The following is a 21,505-nucleotide window of genomic DNA, read 5'->3' as shown; positions in this document are numbered from 1 at the left end:
CCCTGAGATGTGATAAGGAAATAGCCACCATGTTCTAAGCTATGTAGAATTTCAGAAGAGGCTGATGCAGGAAAACATTCAGGCCACACAAAGGTGTTCTCAGATACATTAAGTTACAGCAGTCATCCTGGCTGGACATCACAACTCTACACCTTGCTTAGCATAAAAATTAAGCCTTTCCCGCATTTGCCAACTAAAGCAGAATTTGATGCGATCTTCGCAGTGCATCATCTCCACTGGCTTCTTAACGGCAACAAAAGCTGCCTTATATCAGTTCACGGCATTGTTCCATCTAGTTCAGTACTGTTTACACAGAGCAGCAGCAACGGCTCTCCAGCATTTCAGACAGGAGTCTTTCTCAGCCTTATCTGGAGGTCTTTGGAAGGAACCTCGTAATGTCTGCATGCAAACCATGTGCTCTGTAACTGAGCTTCAGCCCCCTTCTCTGTGCTCATTCACAGGACAGATTTGGACACATACAAATCTCAGGATCACCTTATTCTTTGAACTTTTGCCACAGTATGAAAAAGGAATTTAATTTTACTTTTGAAAGAAAAGCCTGCTGTAGTGGTGCACGTCTGATTGCTCTAACCATTCCAGGGAGTGGTGATAAAAAAAACCCTGTGCTGAAATACTATCTGTGCTTGTATCTGTCCATCAGAAAACAAAGCAAGGAAAACACACCTGTTGCAAGCGGCATTACACTGCTAAGCAGAATCAAAGTGATTCATTAACAGGCACTTCCGGAATAGCCCGTTCCCACTTTTCATGAGAATAAAATCCCTCTGCGAAAATACTTCCCATAACTCCCACCACCATTTCAAAATGAGGCATTTTCCTCCCCTAGTCTGGCAGTTGTTTACTGATCTCACTGACAAGTTAGTACGGTCCCACCTTCTCTCCCCACCCCGCTCAATTCAATTGACACTTGTCAGGAATTAAACCTTGAGCATGCCTTGAGCAATCCGAATGTTCTGCCATCTGCTGTATAAAAGAGGAAATGCTGCCAGCCCTTGGTTTTACAGGACGCATCCCACTTACACCTGCAACAATGCTAGAATGCCCAGCGACAGCCATATCAGAGGAAGCTGGCACTTCAAGCTGCAATGGCCCAAGCTGAAGTGCGCTGTTTTAATCCAATGGGGAAAAGCAGCAGACCAAACAGAGAGTGATGTAAGGAAGCCATGTACCTTGAGGAGGTGGTTCTCAGTGGTGCTTTTCTGTAGGATCCCCAAATCTTTCAGCTTCTGTCCAATAAGGGTCAACATGAGACTGTAGATGTTCTCTAGGCTCACACCTGGAGAACAGAGCCTCAAGCAGGACTTCTGGATTTCCAGTACAGCCTGGTACAGCTCTGCTTGGGGACTGGTAAACCTGAGAATGAGAGGCAAATGCAAAATACCTCAGGTGGGATTTAAACAGGGAGGAAAGCTACCAATTAAGGACCAAGCCACATTTTCAAAATAATTATGTGGCACAGCCCTCCTGGGATTGTTCCACTTCAGAATATAGGTGGAGGATTCCATGTTTGAACACTCTCCTACATCAAATGTTCCCCACACACTGAAAACCAGTATTTTAAAGAGAAGACAAAGCTAGAACCTCTTCCCCTGAAATTCTAGCTTTCCATAAGCAGGTGTGGTTTTTTTTGACATTTTTTGGGGCGGAGGGGGGGATTCAATGCAATATTTTCCCCACCTGCATGCTGAAGTGGAACACTACTATGCAATATTTCTGAATGGACAGAGTGGTTCTGCATCACTACAACCCTAAGTCACTTCCCACACAGTCAAGTATGTGAAACAGGGCAATCACTTTATATCAGGCAAGGGACTGCAAAGATAAGCAAGGCAGAAGAGCATAGTGAAATGGAGAAATGACAGTGGCGAGATGGAGCCCCTTTGGGAAAAAACAGGAAAGCAAATGAATCAGATTGGGGGTGGAATCCAGATATAATTTCAGAGATATGCACAAGAATGCTCAAGAGTTTGTGAGCTGCAGTACTCACAGCCACTTCAAAACAGCACGGTATTTTCTCTGCTGGGAGCAGAACCTACCTGCCATTGATGGGCCAAGTGCGGGTGATGTCACTTACGTAACAGGAGGACTCACATCCCCCATCCAATAAAACCATTTCTCCATCCTGAGGCACAAGAAAAAGCAATTCTTTGGTATACAAAGGTATCACTCAATCAGAGGTTTTAAATAGATGTTTTAAAAAATAAAACAACAACTTTGAACATATGCTTAGGAAGTGAGATAAGCTACTCATGCTTCTTCATTGGACAGCAGCCCAGAGAACTTGAAGCTGTAGCCCTTCCTTTCCCTACAAACCTTGTCCCTCACTCTAACCTATGCCAAAGAAATTTAATGTGCCATAGCAAAATATGTGATATCATTTAATCAGACCAAGTTCTGCATGTGCAGGTTTAAGCAAGCTATGCTTTGCACAGAACTCTTCCAGCCAAACCACATCCCTTTCTTAACCCCACCCCCCAATTATCTGTCTCCTCCAGCAACTCATTGACCATTTGTCCTCTCCCTGAAGAGAAGGGGGCTTTACTGATCTAGATTTCCACTCACTGGAAGCTAGTGCAGACCAGTAGTTGAGCAAGTAGTCCCTTGCTTTTTAAATGAGTCCCTCTAATCTGATTTGGGGCAGGAGCAGTTGGGCCAAGTGAGCTAAATCTATATAAGGAGGGAGCCCAGCTCTCTGAGCACGGGGAGCCCCAATGACATAGCATTTCAAGCCCAGTGACAAAATGGCAGCACACAAGCGAGTTAAGCACCCATGTGAGTTTAGGAACAGGCCAAGGTGGCCAGGATGTTCTACTCTTCCCCACTTAGTGTGTGTGTGTGTGTGTGTGTGTGTAAAATAAATTCCCCACCTTTTCCTAGTAAATAACTTAGTTTTCCAGGTCAATATATCCAATTAAAAAAAACAGTTATGACAGTAGACAGCCAGCAGGTATGGAAGGGCTATCTAGTGTAATGCACTGAGTGCCACATGTTTGACTATCTGCCAGCTGGACAGAAGTCATGGGTGTGTGCTTGGTGTAATGAGCTCCTGGCTCTCAGGGAACAAGTTCGTTCCCTTGAAGCCAAGGTTGCTGACCTGTACACCAGTCCCTGGGTGACAGATCCTCTGCTGCCACAGAGAACTGAGGTCTTGGGGAAAGAGACATTTTTCTCCCTCGTAATACTAAAAACAGGGGTCGTTCCCTGTATCTGATTGATGGGAGATTCAGGACAGATAAAAGGATGTACTTCTTCAGACACCACATAGTTCAACTATGGAATTCACTACCATAAGATGCAGTAATGGCCACCGATTTGGATGGCTACAAAAGGTGATTGGACAAATTCATGGGGGATAGCGCTATCAGTGGCTACTAGTCCTGAAGGCTACTAGTCCTGATGCTCTCTCCTGTATCAGAGGCACTATGCCTATGTACACCAGTTGCTGGGGAACATGGGCAAGAGGATGCTCTTGCACTCATGTCCTGTTTGTGGGTTTCCCGTGGGCAGCTTGTTGGCCACTGTGTGAACAGAATGCTGGGCTAGATGGACCTTGGTCTGATCCAGTACGGCCCTTATGTTTTTATGTTAATAGATTAGACAGGTAGCCATTTCTCAGCTATACAAAAGAGCAGAAGTTGTTTATTCCCAGTTACAGTTTGTTGCAATGACCCATGAAGACAACAGCAGCCAATTACCCCCTACAGGCAAATGAATTATATGCTTTAAGTGAAAAATGTTTTGCACTTCAATCACAACCTAGCTGAAGTGACTAATATATTTGCCATTAATGCCAACTTTGTTCTTTGTAAAGGGCTCTCTACCTTTCTACTCTGATGGATGAAGAGTTCTATGAAACTGGGAAGCATTGTGAAGCTCTTACACCAACTGAGAATCTCAGCCATGATAGCTTTTACCCATATATTTTTCTAGCACAATTTTGTTCCGGAAGGCTGTGTAAGAAAGTGTGGAGACAGACAGGAATGATAATTTCCTGATGGTAATGTGCAAGCTACTAGTGCCTAATATATTTAAAGTTCATGACCCTTGTGTATTATTCCAGGCTTCCCCAACTTAGTACCCTTGAAATTTTTGGGACTACAAATCAGATCATTCCTGACCATTGGCCATGCTGGCTGGGGCTGATGGGAGTCCAAAACTTCACGAGGGCACCAGGTTGGAGAAGGCTGCTTGATTCTAATTAAATTAAAAGGAGTTGCCCTCATGACGGTAGGTGAACAATGGGAGCTCCAGGTAAATGCAAATGCTTTCCTGAGGTTTAGATGAGCTCCCTAGGTAAGCAACCCAAGAGTAACCTAAAACTGGCCAATCTAAAGCCCTGGCAAGAAATATGGTACAATCCTGAAGTGTCCCCACCTCCAGATAGTCAATCAGCAACTGTTAGAGATCATCCAGGTTAAAGCATCGCCACCTTTTGTTCTGTCACCTCCACCAGATTGGCCCCTGGAAACATGGCTTTGTAATACTGAACTAGCCAGCCCAAATTCAATCATGTGGCCAAGAACCTCCAGAACCAACCTTCATTCCCCTGACCCCAACTGGAGCACGCCCAAAGACATAATCTCCTTTGTGTCCTTCACCTGTACCTTTAGCTGTCCTTGAGTCCAAATTGACTGCAGGACTTATTGTGCATAGTTTCTCTGTCACATTTACTTGTCATGCTCCTGGGGTTCACTTGGAACACGGCCTGTTCCTCGTGATCCATTCCTAACACTACTCTGACCTCTGGAGCTAAACTCATGTTTCTAGGTCCAGAGATTTCCTCTCTATTTGCACTGCTGTGCTACCTCACTGTCCCAGTTAGAGCTTCATCCCCAGTAAAGCACCCATTGCTGTACTTAGGCAACATCCATTTCAATGGTACTGCTACACTTGGATCTCAGCCACCTCCCTGAGAAATTTGAGGGACCTCCACACTCTGTACATAGCCAGGCAGCCTGTGCTTTGCAGTGGGGATAACAGGACATTTAAGGATAATTGGCTTTAAGCTCAGTGGTTCAATCTTCCTGTGGCCAAGCTAACAGCCAAGGGCATTTTTCTGAGGCTTTGTGGGGTTTCAAGCCAGCCCCTGTCAGGTTTCCAGGTGTCATGCCTGACCCAGGCTAGGATGACTTGTCAGATGATGATTCTGAGACCATTCTTGACCTCTGTGCATCATTCTAACACTGGCACTCCTAGCACCTCCAGGGAAGCTACACCAGGTCCTCCAGTATGGTGGACACTGAGGAACCCCTGGACAAGGCCCCTGAGGACCATATACCTCCCACAGTATCTGAGGTGGCGACCAAGCATCTGCCTTAGCCCTAGAATGCGCCAGAATGTAGAGGCACAGGCTGCCACCTGGAGGTGAAGCGCACGCCTCAAGAACCACAGCAATCAGACTCCTTATGAGGAGGTCCTTCCTGCTTGGCTCTGCTGATTGGACCACATTTCTGTTCGACTTTTGGATTTGCCCCTCAATTACCCTAATGCTGAGTCTGACCCAGCCAAAGCAGGACAATCCCCAACCTAGCCAGCTCCCTTATGAACATCCAGGAAGTGAAGCCCTGTGTTTTCTCCCTCCTCTGAAACAGGTAAATATACCCACTCTGACTTCCTTTCTCTCTTTCCTGATATCGCTCTATGTCTGTCCTGCCCTTCATGTGGCCATCCCTGTGCCACTGAAACTCGAGTTTTCCACTTGTGTCTAGGCCTCGAAAGTTCACCCTGCTGTTACTCTAGCACTTTTCCTGTTCCTTTTTAATTATAATTACCCTATAAGAGAATACCCTGCTGGTCCAGTGCTAAGGTACTAACCAATCTTATCTTTCTACAAGTATTTATGGTAAAATAAAAGCATGTATTAAGAACATAATAAGAGCCACACTGGATCAGACCAATGGTACATCACATCCAGCATTCTGTTAATACAGTGGCCAACTATCTGCCTGTGGGAAATCCACAAGTAGGACATGAGTGCAATAGCACCCTCCCAGTCACGTTCCCCAGCAACTGCCTCTGATACTGGACATAGCATATAGCCATCAGGAGTAGTAGCCATTAATAGCCTTATCCTATTCTTAACACCGAAGGTCTTTGTCAGTGTTGTTAGGCTAATTTTCCCACTTAGTCTAAGTTTAATGTGCAGTTTACCATGTGCATGCCACACACATCTGCAAAAGATCTTAATATTTCCACGTCATTTGAGTACATATGTATGTGATCAAAGACATGCAGTAACAAGCTGATTCAGTAGCAGTTATCACCTTCCTTATTTTGCATGTCTTAATATACTCTTAAGTTGTGGCTGCTTCCCTACATAAATTTCAAGTGGCACTCATTGACTTGGTTCGCATGACACGCCATGGCTCATCATGGCTTATTTAAGCTATGATTGGGGGGGTTAATTTAACAAGAATAATCTGCTCAGAAGCCAACTTTCAGCCTGTTTCACTCATACCATTTTTAATCTGGCCATGATCTCTGGGACGGTTTAGCTTAACTGGATGGAATGCATACAAAAGACACTCTTGTTCTGGTGAATCTCAAAATCCATTTCAGAACAGCTGTGAATAAAGTCCATAAGTTCCAGGAAAGAATGGTAGAGATAAAAGACACTGTTTTAAGATTTGAATCCCACCAATAATATGATACTCAAGAAATAGTACACCTGCTGTCTTGCAATAAGTGGGTCCTCCTGTGCTTGTGCGCGTCAGCTGTTCACTATCATTCCTATATTCCCACTCCCCCAAGTAAACAGTAGAGGGGAAATCCCTCTCCCAGTCACAGAAGCTTCCTTTTTTCCAGTGAGTATTTAATCACCTGTTAAAGAGCATCATGAATTTGAAGACTGGCAAGCATCAAGTGGCCACATTCAATAGTTTCTTTGAAAAGGAAAGAGGAAAGGAAGTGAATGTCTAATTTTGAGGAAATTGACTTTTCTTAAGTAATGACTGCACAATCAAGTATTGGACCCTGGCTTTGCATGCACATGATCAAGGGCAAACAGTGTCAGGAGGAGCTTTGTAAGTGCTGTCCAGAGATGGGAATGTGTGTTACTTCTGTATTATTCACACAGTTTTCATGAACAGAAATATATCACCCTGTTTTCCCCTACAAAGATCATGGTCAGTGAGCTGCATGAGAAGATCCCTGATGTCCTTTGCTCCACTTTCTAGAAAGGAAGTAGGTCCTTCTCTGTAGGTACAGGGGAGGCAGAACTACCCTGGAGCGCTCTAGTAATGTTCAACTCAAAAAACCATTCAAGAGCAGGTCTGTGTATTCCTCTTTTAAGGTTTGATAGTTCTGCTCTTTTTTCACTTCAACTCCTTTCTAGGGATGGACAAATCTGTCAATTTTGATTTCTTTCAGCTTCTCATTTTTCCAATCTTAAGCTTGTTCTGTCCTGTTTCTGCATCAGTTTTCAATTCTTTTTTAAAAGTCTGAATGAAAATTCGTACATAATCGTCTATGAATTTGCCTGATACACATATTTTTGTATGCAATTTTGTATAATACACACGTTTTTTGCAATATTTCCGCTAATATGATTTTTGTATGTTATTTTCACTCATATGCACATTTTTGATACTTTTTCCTTATATATGCATTTTTGTACAGTTATGACACGCATGGCCCAACATATCCTGATTACTAGAAGTATCTTAAAGGGGAGTTCTTTATAAATCTCTCCTCAAAATGGAGAAAATGAAGTATATCCCAGAGTAAAGTACTTCCAAACAACTTATGTTAAAATTTGGTACACGTCTAGCCTAAGACACAGTGATTAATAGGAATGGCTGAAAATGTGACTTTTTTTATATCTAATGGTTAAAACATGAGACATGAAGTTTAGAGGCCAGAGGTCCAGCACAGAACAAGCCAAGCTGCACATGGGATGGAATGTTGGGCATTAGGAGTTCTGTTGCCTCTTCACATATTTCAATCGGGCCAGGAATTTGGGGAAGGGGCACTTCCAGTACAATTCCAGGTACAATCACTGATGCTTGCTGAATGCAAGTCTCCTTTACTAATAGTATGTATCAAAAATCCACAGTTGGGAAATTTCTATATTAGAACCAACTGAAATTTCACAAAAATGAGGTGAGAGGTGGGGTGTGAAAGACTAGGTAATACAATTTGATCTCAACTGACTTTTCAAATCTCATGTACCACCTGAAACGAATCTCTGGCTATCCTGTTTCGCCCAAAGCAAAAGGCAGATCAGAGGTACGGTCAGACTTCGTGTTTTCAGAAATGGAGATCAACATTGCTGCTTCTCTCTCCAAAAATGCATTGCTAGGTATAAACTAACACTTCCAATGCCTTACTGCATTCAGTCTGCAATTTCCATTTTGAGACTGGGTCCATCTAAAACAGGGGGCCGTGGTGGCTTAGTGGTTAAGACGCTGAACTGCAGACCGGAAGGTCAGCAGGACAGCAGTTCGAGACCCGAGTGCTGCGTGACGGAGTGAGCTCCCATCTTCAGTCCCAGCTCCTGCCAACCTAGCAGTTTGAAAGCAAGAAATTGAAAGTAGATAATAGGTACCGCCTCGGCGGGAAAGGTAACAGCGTTCCGTGCACCTCGGTGTTCAGTCATGCCGGCCACATGACCACGGAAGTGTCTTCGGACAGCGCTGGCTCTTCGGCTTAGAAACGGGGATGAGCACCGCACCCTTGAGTCGGACACGACTGGTTGGGGACACCTTTACCTTTTACCATCTAAAATGCAGGCCATCACATCTGGCCAATTGTTTGGATTTCTGTTTCTTCCCCCACCCCCTGCTTTCTACACAATCTAGACTGATGACAAATTTTGGAGAACTAGAAAGCTTGCACATTTTCTGGTAATTTTGGATGGTCCTAATAAGAGTATTGCCTAACTGAGGATTTTAGATTTTTTTTCCTCATGGACCAGCATGGCTATCTTTGCTTTTTAAAATTAACTCTCTCTGTGTGTTTATGCACCCCCACCCCCTCTAGCTTATGTGTTTAATTTACTCTTTGAAGGCACTTCTGGTGTAAATTCGAAGATCTTAACAGGAAGATTTACCAAAGAACAGTGGTTTTGGAATGAAATATCACATGAGTTCTGTAAAAGGGACAATAACTAAGATAAATGCTGCAGTTCCCCACTTTGGGGAATCAAGCCACATATGCAGCCTAACAGGCAAACACACACTGTGGATCATAACTCTGGTCCATGTTGCACTAACTATGGTAGGAGATGGTGTGGATATCCACTCAGGAAGCAGACATCACAACTGTGCAGGTTGCACAAAACAGCAAGCATCGCCTAGAATAAAATGTTTTAAAATAGTTTGGCAGGGTTTCATAGAAATGAAATATCAGTATGTTTCAGTAAAGAAGATCAAAATCCATTTGGTTACCTTGATGAGCTGGTTGTTTTTCACATAATGCAAGGTGTTGGACCTGTTGCCACCCGCAACCACAGGGGGATAAGCCAAAATGTCAGCACCACGAGCCCGGCATTCAAATTCAAACTACAATGATCAAGTTGGTAATAAGTAAATCCATTAATTCAAATTCACAGCTGCTATCCAAGCCCTTTTCTGCCCATGCACAGGACTGCAAACCAATGAAGTGCGGCCGATACAGTGTTGGACTCGTACTAGGGGGAGGGGGTTAAAATCCTTGGTTAGTGATGGGAAGCTTTATGCCAGTCTCACCCTATCTAACCTAATAGTTTCATGTAAGGAGAAATGGGGTAACCCCCCATTTTGGCAGCAAAAAACCTAGCAGTTTGCTGCTGAACTCTGGCAGCAAACAGCTGATTTTCTTTGGTGGGGGGACTGCATCAGACGCCGGGGGGCCACATACAGCCTGTGTGCTGTCCACCCCGGCTGTACAGGCTGCCATGAGCTCCCTGGAGGAAACTCATAGAAAATCAGTCTATAGTAGATGAAAAGACTCTGGTTCATCCTTTTGCTCATCCAGCAAAAGGATGAGATTTGCTGTTGTCTTGGAGAAAGGTAAGTGCCTAGAACTCGGTGATTATTTTTCAGTAGCTAAATCAACTGTAGGTTTCCATGACTCCCTCTAGGCCCAGACAGTTCTCCCATTGGCTGTATTTGGCTGCATAATGCTTTTGATTTGAGCCCATTTCCATTGGTAGCAATTGGTTTCTTAAGTGTATCAAGATCAGTACCAGCTTCTTCCTTCTGATGAAGTGGACAAGGTGCTTTCATCTCTGTAAAGCCAACCACCTGTTTACTTGATCCCTGCCCATCTTGTCTCATTTTGAGCTGCAGAGAGAGGCTGGTTGAGGGGATCAGGGTGGTGGTGAACACCTCCCTTGAGGAGGGAGTGATGCCATCAGCCCTCAAGGAGGCAGTGATAAGACCACTCTTAAAAAAGCCCTCCTTGGATCCCCAAGTCCTGAATAACTTTCGCCCGTTTTTGGGCAAGGTGATTGAGCGGGTGGTGGCGATGCAGTTGAAGGCACACTTGGAAGAAGCTGATTATCTAGATCAGAGCTTTCCAAACTTTTCGTGTTGGTGACACACTTTTTAGATATGCATCATTTCATGACATGGTAATTCAGTTTTCTTAGCAAACTGGAGGTTAAACTAACCCGTTATAAGAGATACAGACACATACACAAATTGTAATAATGAAATGTATGGGGATAGAACATATCTCATGAAAACCTTTCATTTATATTTTTAAAAATATATGATTTGTAAGATAACATACATTGTTGTCATTTATGAGTAACAGTATGTAAATAAGTGCAAGAAAATGTGAAAAATAAACAAAATTAACTAAAGTATTTATAATACATATTAAGACACATAGGCCCAGGTAGGAGCTCAGCTGCAAAAACACATGAAGTAGAGAAGCAAAAGTCCAACAAAAATGGTGTAAATATATATGTCTCACTACAAGGCTATATTGCTGAAAATATTTGCAATGCCTCTGTCCAGAGTCCAGTTCCAGCACTCTCCGGTGGTATACTGCTGGTGGGTGGTCAATCCACAATTACAGCAGAGTAAAAATAAAAATAAATGGCAGAAATCAAATTATAAGTGCCATGTGGTGGGTGGCTTGCTGTTTGCCACATTGGGTTTGGGAAGGTGGCCTCCCTTCAGCCAGCAGCAGGTGGGTTGACTGGGTGACAGCCTGCAGCTGCGCTCGCCCGGGTGATTGGGAGCATGCTGAATCTGAGGCTTCTGGCCTCCACTGAGCTCTGTTCCGACTGGCCAAGATGGTGGACAGCCAGCTTTGTGCAGTCCCAGTCCCAGGCGGCGTTTCCACCTGTGCGCTACTCTGGCCTGGCTGCGCAGGAGCACGGTGCAGAAGTCCGCAAAGGGTGCGCTCGAAATCTCGGAGGGCTGGGGGCCGCTGCCACTTTGCGCCGGCGTTGGCCAAGCTCTGTTCCCAGGGCAGCGCCTCCCCTTCCCTCCCCTCGCCCCGTGCCTCTACCTTGCCGTACTGTTCCAACACCGCCAATCACGAGTGCCCTACGTCAAGATGCCACATGATCCTAAAGCAGCTAATGTTAAAGCAGCTAAGCCTTAGCTGCTTTAACATTAGTTGCTTTAGGAAGTTCCAGGGGAGGGGCCAAGGGAAGCAAATGCAAGTAAGGGAGCTCAGCGGTGCCCTTCTGCACAATTTTCTGCATTTCACGCGACACACCTACACACTGCCGCCAACACACTAATGTGTTTGGAAAGCTCTGATCTAGATCCATTTCAATCGGACTTCGGGCATGGGACAGAAATGGCCTTGGTGGATGATATGAGGAGGGCTTTGCATAGGGGTGAATGCTCCTTCTTTATTCTCCTTGACCTCTCAGCAGCTTTTGATACCGTTGACCACAGTATCCTCCTGGACTGCCTGGAGGGGTTGGGCATCGGAGACACCGTATTATGGGGTTCCGGTCCTTCCTCTCTGGCAGGTACCAGAGGGTAGCACTGGGAGAGGAAGTTTCGGACCCGTGGCCGCTCATGTGTGGGGTGCCACAGGGTTCCATCCTCTCCCCGATGCTATTTAACATCTATGTGAAGCCGCTGGGGGCTATCATCAGGAGGTTTGGGGTTCGGTGTCATCAATATGTGGATGACACGCAACTCTACCTCTCGTTCAAATCTTCACCAAGGTTGGCTGTAGAATCCCCGTCCAAATGTCTGGAGATGGTGAGTGGCTGTATGGGGAGGAATAAGCTGAACCCTGACAAGACCGAGGTACTTTTGGTGGAAGACAAGAGGAGGTTGGAGGATGTTGACCTGGTGTTGAATGGGGTATGGCTACCTTTGAAAGACCAGGTCCGCAGCCTGGGGATCATTTTAGACTTCCAGCTGTCCATGGAGGCTCAGGTGTCAGCTGTGAGCCGGACAGCGCTGTACCAGCTCCATCTGATACGGCGGCTGCGCCCCTACCTTCGCGACCATCTGCTCCCATCGGTAGTACATGCCCTGGTCTCCTCTCGTCTAGACTACCGTAATGCGCTCTACGTGGGGTTACCCTTGAAAACAGTTCAGCTGGTGCAGAGGGTGGTAGCTCGCCTGATTAAAGGCAGCTGCCAGCGTGATCACATTACTCCGGTGCTGAAGGAGTTGCACTGGTTACCAGTTGTTTTCTGGGCCAAATTCAAGGTATTAGCCATGCCCCCTCTTTAAAGAGCTTCTGCCACACATTAAAAACATGGTAAGGGCAGGCATTTGGGGTGGATTAGGGTATTTTTAGAAATATGATGTTTAAATGTGGAATTTTATTGTTTTAAATTGTTGTATTACTGTACATCACCCAGAGTGGCCAGGTGACTGGCCGGATGGGCGATTAAGAAATTAAATAAATAAATAAATAAATTTAATAAATAGAAGTAATTCAAAGGCTTTCCTACACTACTTGAAAGAAACATGGAAAACTAGGAGGCATGCCTATCTCATAAAGCGACTTCTTCATAGCAGGCCCTATCAATATCCTAGCCAATTTCCCTTAAGGAGGAGAGCTGTCTAGGTTTGTGCAACGCATACCAGAGAAATGTTCATGTTGTTATGTTTGTGGGGGCTTGTTGGTGCACCTCTAAGTTTGAAAGAAAACACATATTCTTGGATATAAATGCCTGTGTATGAGAGTATGTATGGTAAAAAAAAGTATTTGCTTTTCACTAACATATGCCAAAATTTTAAGTAGCACTTTGGGTTTTCCTTAAGTTTCCCTGTAGTTTCAGCCCCTTATCTTTTATCTCTTTAAAAGGTGAGGAACAGCTTTGGGGAAGTTGCATAATTAGTGCTAGGATGGCAAAGGCCTTTCTTAACCTCCCATTTTTGGTTCAGATGGAGGGCTAACAATGCTATCCTATGAATATTTACTCAGAAGTGAATCCTATCAGTTTCACTGGGACTTACTCTCAGGTATATGTGTATAGGATTGCAACCTAAGGGTGCTACCAGGTGAGGCTTTTATGGTGCCATTGCCCTGCCTTATTTAGAGAATTCTACAGGGGCGCCAGACATCGTCTTCAACTTGTAACTCCTGTGATTTCCCACTGCTTCTTCCATCTTTACTCTTACCACAAATAATCCATTAAGAAAGAAAACATGGAATAGTTACACAATGCCTTCTCATTGGTACTGCTAAGAGCCCTCTATCTGGAAGCACCCTAAGAATTCAATGTAAAAAACAGCTGAATAAAGAACTATGGTATTTTTCCACAACCCAGCAAAGCACATACCTTAGCATACAGAAATGCTTCATCTACTGGAGCTTTGCTTGCAAACATCGTCTCTATGAATGCCTGTCAAAAAGCAGCAATAAGAGCCTCTGGTGAACAAGTATTCTGAAACAGAGGAACAGGTTCCTTTTACGTTCATTACCGTAGGTCACAATTATTCAAGATAAAGGCATATTTAAAAAGGAATTTGACCACCCCTTACAATATTTTGCAATAGTAGAATCAGGATCAACTCTTAATATATCAAGATTGTTTTTTTCAAGGATTGATTCATTTTTTTCATATTTGATGATAATTTCTGAACAAAACAAAGGTGTAATTTCCAACACTGTTAGTAAGCTTCGACTGCTTTCAGTTAATGGCCATTGCAACTTCTCAAGAAATAAAACCTTAGTTCAATTTCAGAATTAAAAAGCTAAATATTAGAACTTAGAAACAATGAACAGCATAAGAACCAAATATATAATTACATTTGCAAAATTAAAACATAATTATGACAATTAATTACCAAATCTGAAATAGTTTTTGTTCACAAATGCAAGGCATAAAGGCAAAACCTATGGGTCACATGAGCATTCGTGCCAGACAGTAGAGAGCTTAACTTTTCTGAAGCAGGACTTGACTTTGTGGGCAAAAATAGCAATAAGAAATGTAGTATGCAGTTCCAAAGAGCAAGATAACATCTAGCACAGGGTGTTTTCCGACTTGGAAGCTCCCCAGATACAAATATACACTGAAGTTACGACATGCAAAGGTAAGTACTTGCCTTACAGAGAGCCAGAGAAATTATCCATGTAACATAGTACTATAAACCCTACCTGGGAGTTGCTCTGCAAAATCTCATTCTATGATGAATGCATAGAAGGTTATTGTGTTAGCCATAGGCTATTACAATGAGGGTCTCACAACAAAGACTTTGGGTCAACTACATGCAAAGCTGTACTCTGTCTTTGAGCTAGAACCCTTCCCTAGCTATATTCTCACATATTCACCAACTGTAGTTCGGCATCTGTCATGCTTATTTAAAAGATATGCAGAATCCATTAAAATGAGAATTGGCATATCTAAAGGTGTCTCTTCTCCTGTATGTAGATTCCTGTCAATTAAGATTAGTGAGTTTCTGTGTCTCAACATTTTCACAAGTGACAACTGCAGGGACATGGCACTAGCTTTGGAATACTGACCTTACTATGGAATTCCCTTTCTAGAGGGGATCACCAGAATATGGCTCAAGGTCACTGTATCACATAATGGTTTGTACTAAGCAGACATTAGAACTCAGACAATTGTTCAAGCTTCCATAGGTAAGCCACAGTTTAGAGCTCCTTGTCTAGTTTCATTTTCTGTCCTCTTAGTACTCAACTTCATACGTCCATTCCAATGTTTATAGTGTAGCATCCTCTGGAAGCAGAGTCATGGCCCAAACTATGGTCTAGCAATTCAAATATCATACCAAACCAGACTTGGCACAAACCAGTTTCCAAATGCCAAACCATGGCTTCTGATACTGATTTAGTGGCCAGTCACAAGCCATGGTTTTTCAATTTCAACATCATTCTTAACTATGGTTAGCCTTCCTTAATCACAGTTAGTTAGTTAGTTAGTTTATATCTATCTATTTATTTATTTCATTTTTATACCACCCAATAGCTGAAGCAACCTGGGCAGTTCACAAAAATTAAAACCAAAGGGCACACAATAAAACAATATAAAATATATAAAACATTAAAACCACGGTATAACAGTACAACCAGAATACAACCTAGCAGCAATGCAGGGATTCAAAATACAGATTTAAAACAGCAAAGCTAAAAGTCTAGAAAGCTAAAATGCCTGGGAAAATAAAAAGGTCTTCACCTGGCACCAGAAAGAATACAATGTAGGTGCCAGGCGAACCTCACCAGGGAGCTCATTCTACAGCAGGGGTGCCACAGCAGAAAAAGCCCTTGTCCTGCTAGCCACCCACCTCACTTCCTTTGGCAGGGGCTCACGGAGAAGGGCCGCTGAGGATGATCTTAAGATCCAGGCAGGCACATATTGGAGGAGGCGATCCTTCAGATAACCTGGTCCCAAGCCATTAAGGGCTTTGAATGTTAATACCAGCACTTTGAATCGGGCCCGGAAGTGGACTGGCAGCCAGTGCAGCTGGAAAAGTGCTGGCATAATATGAGCTCATTGGCCAGTCCCTGTTAACAATCTCTGCTGCCCTATTTTGGACCAGCTGAAGTTTCTGGACCATTTTCAAGGCAGCCCCACGTATAACACATTGCAGTAATCCAGACGAGAAGTTATCAGAGCATGGATAACTGTAGCTAGGCTATCTCTGTCCAGATAAGGGCATAGCTGGCATACCAGCCTAAGCTGATAAAAAGTGCTCCATGCCACTGAGTTCACCTGTGCACAAGTGACAGTTCTGGATACAAGAGCACCCCCAAACTACGAATGTGATCCTTTAGGGGGAGTGCAACCCCCTCCAGAACAGGTTGAATATCACCTAGCTGGGCAGTTTGATGTGATGCCTGAATTAAGTCTATATCTATAACCTACTGACATTAATACTTTGTTTTCCTTTAGTTTTGTTCACATATTACAATAAAATCTATTGTAGCAGCCTTCTCACATGTTGTTTTTGTTGTTGCATGAATTCATATGAGATTAATCTTATTGGAAAGGATCCAACAGTGTCTAGCCGCTAGCTCTACTAATGTTGCACTAGTGGAAACCAACATTTGTGCAACCCATTACACTAGCAAGTGTTATTGACACTGCGTAAGCATTGGTTTCCGCTAGTGCAACGTAAATAGTCCTAGTGGCTGGACACTGTTGCATCTTTCATATTGTGTTAGGCCTAAGAGATTACAATGAGGTTCTGATGATAGTTGGTTACAAAAGCTTTCCCATCAAATTGAGAGATACAACATTTTGCTGGGATGATTTATTTATAAAAGAACCTGTCTCCAAAAAGATCCTACCAGAAGCAGCTCAGTTACATGTGCATCCCATGTCCCCTTTAGCAGGAACTCCAACACCATGCCAGCTTTTCTATTACCATTCTGTTGAGCATAATTGTATTGTCCCATACCTGTGATGTCACTTTGCCAGCAATCTTCATCCTCTCAATCTCTGCAGCAGATTTGATCAACCGTAAGTTTTGCACTAGGTGCCTGATGGCTCGGATACGGTTCTTGCTTCTAGCTTTGACCTCAGCCAAGTGTAGCAGGTAATCAGAATGGAGCTGTGGATGCACAGGTTTAGCAAAATCATACCAAACCATACTAGATTCATCTGTGAAACAGAATATAAACCGATGTTAGTTTAATTAGCCAAACATATTTGGGGTTTATTCAGAACTTGCAAGTTCCTCCTGAATTATAAACACCTGTTGGTTTGGAGGAGTAAGTGCTAAAGGTCACTTGCCCAATTTCTGATAACATTTCAATGAGGAAATAATTCCCAGACAATCTTCCCTTGACTTTATTCATTTTGATAGCATTTTGTAAACCTGCCTGAACAGAACCAGCAGTAAGAACTATTGCTAAAATTATTTCTCCAATATGCTGTCTCCTTAAAAACAAAGCTGTATGTGTATATTAAATACAAACTGACAAAAGATGTGTCATGTCAATGTAAATGTCTAGCCTCATCTCTTCGAAAACTAGGTCTTCAGTTCAGATAAGCTAGAATGAAGACCTTGTTGTTTATTCGTTCAGTCGCTTCCTACTCTTCGTCATTTCATGGACCAGCCCACGCCAGACCTTCCTGTCGGCCATCGCCACCCCCAGCTCCCCCAAGGTCAAGTCCGTCACCTCCAGAATATCATTCATCCACCTTGCCCTTGGTCGGCCCCTCTTCCTTTTGCCTTCCACTTTCCCTAGCATCAGCATCTTCTCCAGGGTATCCTGTCTTCTCATGATGTGGCCAAAGTACTTCAGTTTTGCCTTTAATATCATTCCCTCAAGTGAGCAGTCTGGCTTTATTTCCTGGAGTATGGACTGGTTTGATCTTATGCAGTCCAAGGCACTCTCAGAATTTTCCTCCAGCACCACAGTTCAAACGCATCTATCTTCCTTCACTTAGCCTTCCTTATGGTCCAGCTCTCGCAGCCATAGGTTACTATGGGGAATACCATTGCTTTCACTATGCGGACCTTTGTTGTCAGTATGATGTCTCTGCTCTTAACTATTTTATCAAGATTTGTCATTGCTCTTCTCCCAAGAAGTAAACGTCTTCTGATTTCCTGGCTGCAGTCAGCATCTGCAGTAATCTTTGCGCCTAGAAAGACAAAGTCTGTCACTGCCTCCACGTTTTCTCCCTCTATTTGCCAGTTATCAATCAAGATGGTTGCCATAATCTTGGTTTTCTTGAGGTTGAACTGCAACCCAGCTTTTGCACTTTCTTCTTTCACCTTCGTCATGAGGTTCCTCAGCTCCTCCTCGCTTTCAGCCATCAAAGTGGTATCATCTGCATATCTGAGATTGTTAATGTTTCTTCCAGAGATTTTAACTCCAGCCTTGGATTCATCAAGCCCAGCACGTCGCATGATGTGTTCTGTGTACAGGTTGAATAGGTAGGGTGAGAGTATACAACCCTGCCGTACTCCTTTCCCAATCTTAAATCAGTTCATTGTTTCGTGGTCTGTTCTTACCATTGCTACTTGATCGTTATACAGATTCCTTAGGAGGCAGACAAGATGATTTGGTATCCCCATACCACCAAGAACTTGCTACAATTTGTTATGATCCACGCAGTCAAAGGCTTTAGAATAGTCAATAAAACAGAAATAGCTGTTTTTCTGAAACTCCCTGGCTTTCTCCTCCTGTTTCCCGCCTCCCAGCTGAGCAGAGCAGAGCAGAGCAAGCTGCTCCAGCTGGTCCAGGGACTACAGAAGCAGGCAAGCTCCCAGAGAGCGAGCGAACAGAGCGAGCGAACAGGGGGAGCAAACAGGAGTTGGCCAGGGGAGTTGCAGTGGTTGAAGAGACAAAGGAGACAGAGGCTAAGAGGTAAGTGGGTTGCAGGAAGCCCAGGGCGCTGCCCTTTATCCTTCTGACTGGCTGTGAGCTCACCAGGAGCTTCTGAGAGCTCCAACTGAATTGGAGGGGTGTGGCCTGAGTACTCCCAGCAGCTGACTGGGCGGGAAGCTTCAGTCTGTTTCCCGCCTCCCAGCTGAGCAGAGCAGAGCAGAGCAAGCTGCTCCAGCTGGTCCAGGGACTACAGAAGCAGGCAAGCTCCCAGAGAGCGAGCGAACAGAGCGAGCGAACAGGGGGAGCAAACAGGAGTTGGCCAGGGGAGTTGCAGTGGTTGAAGAGACAAAGGAGACAAAGGAGACAGAGGCTAAGAGGTAAGTGGGTTGCAGGAAGCCCAGGGCGCTGCCCTTTATCCTTCTGACTGGCTGTGAGCTCACCAGGAGCTTCTGAGAGCTCCAACTGAATTGGAGGGGTGTGGCCTGAGTACTCCCAGCAGCTGACTGGGCGGGAAGCTTCAGTCTGTTTCCCGCCTCCCAGCTGAGCAGAGCAGAGCAGAGCAAGCTGCTCCAGCTGGTCCAGGGACTACAGAAGCAGGCAAGCTCCCAGAGAGCGAGCGAACAGAGCGAGCGAACAGGGGGAGCAAACAGGAGTTGGCCAGGGGAGTTGCAGTGGTTGAAGAGACAAAGGAGACAAAGGAGACAGAGGCTAAGAGGTAAGTGGGTTGCAGGAAGCCCAGGGCGCTGCCCTTTATCCTTCTGACTGGCTGTGAGCTCACCAGGAGCTTCTGAGAGCTCCAACTGAATTGGAGGGGTGTGGCCTGAGTACTCCCAGCAGCTGACTGGGCAGGAAGCTTCAGTCTGTTTCCCGCCTCCCAGCTGAGCAGAGCAGAGCAGAGCAAGCTGCTCCAGCTGGTCCAGGGACTACAGAAGCAGGCAAGCTCCCAGAGAGCGAGCGAACAGAGCGAGCGAACAGGGGGAGCAAACAGGAGTTGGCCAGGGGAGTTGCAGTGGTTGAAGAGACAAAGGAGACAAAGGAGACAGAGGCTAAGAGGTAAGTGGGTTGCAGGAAGCCCAGGGCGCTGCCCTTTATCCTTCTGACTGGCTGTGAGCTCACCAGGAGCTTCTGAGAGCTCCAACTGAATTGGAGGGGTGTGGCCTGAGTACTCCCAGCAGCTGACTGGGCGGGAAGCTTCAGTCTGTTTCCCGCCTCCCAGCTGAGCAGAGCAGAGCAGAGCAAGCTGCTCCAGCTGGTCCAGGGACTACAGAAGCAGGCAAGCTCCCAGAGAGCGAGCGAACAGAGCGAGCGAACAGGGGGAGCAAACAGGAGTTGGCCAGGGGAGTTGCAGTGGTTGAAGAGACAAAGGAGACAAAGGAGACAGAGGCTAAGAGGTAAGTGGGTTGCAGGAAGCCCAGGGCGCTGCCCTTTATCCTTCTGACTGGCTGTGAGCTCACCAGGAGCTTCTGAGAGCTCCAACTGAATTGGAGGGGTGTGGCCTGAGTACTCCCAGCAGCTGACTGGGCGGGAAGCTTCAGTCTGTTTCCCGCCTCCCAGCTGAGCAGAGCAGAGCAGAGCAAGCTGCTCCAGCTGGTCCAGGGACTACAGAAGCAGGCAAGCTCCCAGAGAGCGAGCGAACAGAGCGAGCGAACAGGGGGAGCAAACAGGAGTTGGCCAGGGGAGTTGCAGTGGTTGAAGAGACAAAGGAGACAAAGGAGACAGAGGCTAAGAGGTAAGTGGGTTGCAGGAAGCCCAGGGCGCTGCCCTTTATCCTTCTGACTGGCTGTGAGCTCACCAGGAGCTTCTGAGAGCTCCAACTGAATTGGAGGGGTGTGGCCTGAGTACTCCCAGCAGCTGACTGGGTGGGAAGCTTCAGTCTGTTTCCCGCCTCCCAGCTGAGCAGAGCAGAGCAGAGCAAGCTGCTCCAGCTGGTCCAGGGACTACAGAAGCAGGCAAGCTCCCAGAGAGCGAGCGAACAGAGCGAGCGAACAGGGGGAGCAAACAGGAGTTGGCCAGGGGAGTTGCAGTGGTTGAAGAGACAAAGGAGACAAAGGAGACAGAGGCTAAGAGGTAAGTGGGTTGCAGGAAGCCCAGGGCGCTGCCCTTTATCCTTCTGACTGGCTGTGAGCTCACCAGGAGCTTCTGAGAGCTCCAACTGAATTGGAGGGGTGTGGCCTGAGTACTCCCAGCAGCTGACTGGGCGGGAAGCTTCAGTCTGTTTCCCGCCTCCCAGCTGAGCAGAGCAGAGCAGAGCAAGCTGCTCCAGCTGGTCCAGGGACTACAGAAGCAGGCAAGCTCCCAGAGAGCGAGCGAACAGAGCGAGCGAACAGGGGGAGCAAACAGGAGTTGGCCAGGGGAGTTGCAGTGGTTGAAGAGACAAAGGAGACAAAGGAGACAGAGGCTAAGAGGTAAGTGGGTTGCAGGAAGCCCAGGGCGCTGCCCTTTATCCTTCTGACTGGCTGTGAGCTCACCAGGAGCTTCTGAGAGCTCCAACTGAATTGGAGGGGTGTGGCCTGAGTACTCCCAGCAGCTGACTGGGCGGGAAGCTTCAGTCTGTTTCCCGCCTCCCAGCTGAGCAGAGCAGAGCAGAGCAAGCTGCTCCAGCTGGTCCAGGGACTACAGAAGCAGGCAAGCTCCCAGAGAGCGAGCGAACAGAGCGAGCGAACAGGGGGAGCAAACAGGAGTTGGCCAGGGGAGTTGCAGTGGTTGAAGAGACAAAGGAGACAAAGGAGACAGAGGCTAAGAGGTAAGTGGGTTGCAGGAAGCCCAGGGCGCTGCCCTTTATCCTTCTGACTGGCTGTGAGCTCACCAGGAGCTTCTGAGAGCTCCA

General features: G+C 45.6%; 1 protein-coding gene across 5 annotated transcripts in view; it reads right to left on the bottom strand.

Annotated features, from left to right (window-relative positions):
- The window catches only part of XPNPEP3 (X-prolyl aminopeptidase 3), a 51,041-nt gene that overhangs the window by 12,396 nt on the left and 17,140 nt on the right, over positions 1 to 21,505 (bottom strand). For all 5 annotated transcript variants that reach the window (XM_084809931.1, XM_084809928.1, XM_084809929.1 and 2 more), the window contains 5 exons: positions 16,800 to 17,002; positions 13,718 to 13,780; positions 9,408 to 9,521; positions 2,058 to 2,143; positions 1,191 to 1,374 (listed from right to left, as the gene is read on the bottom strand). In XM_084809931.1, the coding sequence (XP_084666057.1) occupies positions 1,191 to 1,374; positions 2,058 to 2,143; positions 9,408 to 9,521; positions 13,718 to 13,780; positions 16,800 to 17,002 (650 nt within the window). The remainder of the gene's footprint in view (positions 1 to 1,190; positions 1,375 to 2,057; positions 2,144 to 9,407; positions 9,522 to 13,717; positions 13,781 to 16,799; positions 17,003 to 21,505) is intronic.

Source organism: Heloderma suspectum, chromosome 7 (assembly GCF_057233095.1).
Source record: "Heloderma suspectum isolate Gila_16-S chromosome 7, 16-S_ref, whole genome shotgun sequence".
NCBI lineage: Eukaryota > Metazoa > Chordata > Lepidosauria > Squamata > Helodermatidae > Heloderma > Heloderma suspectum.
The sequence above is the reverse complement of the archived record's forward strand: the minus strand, read 5'-3'. Positions and strand labels throughout refer to the sequence as shown.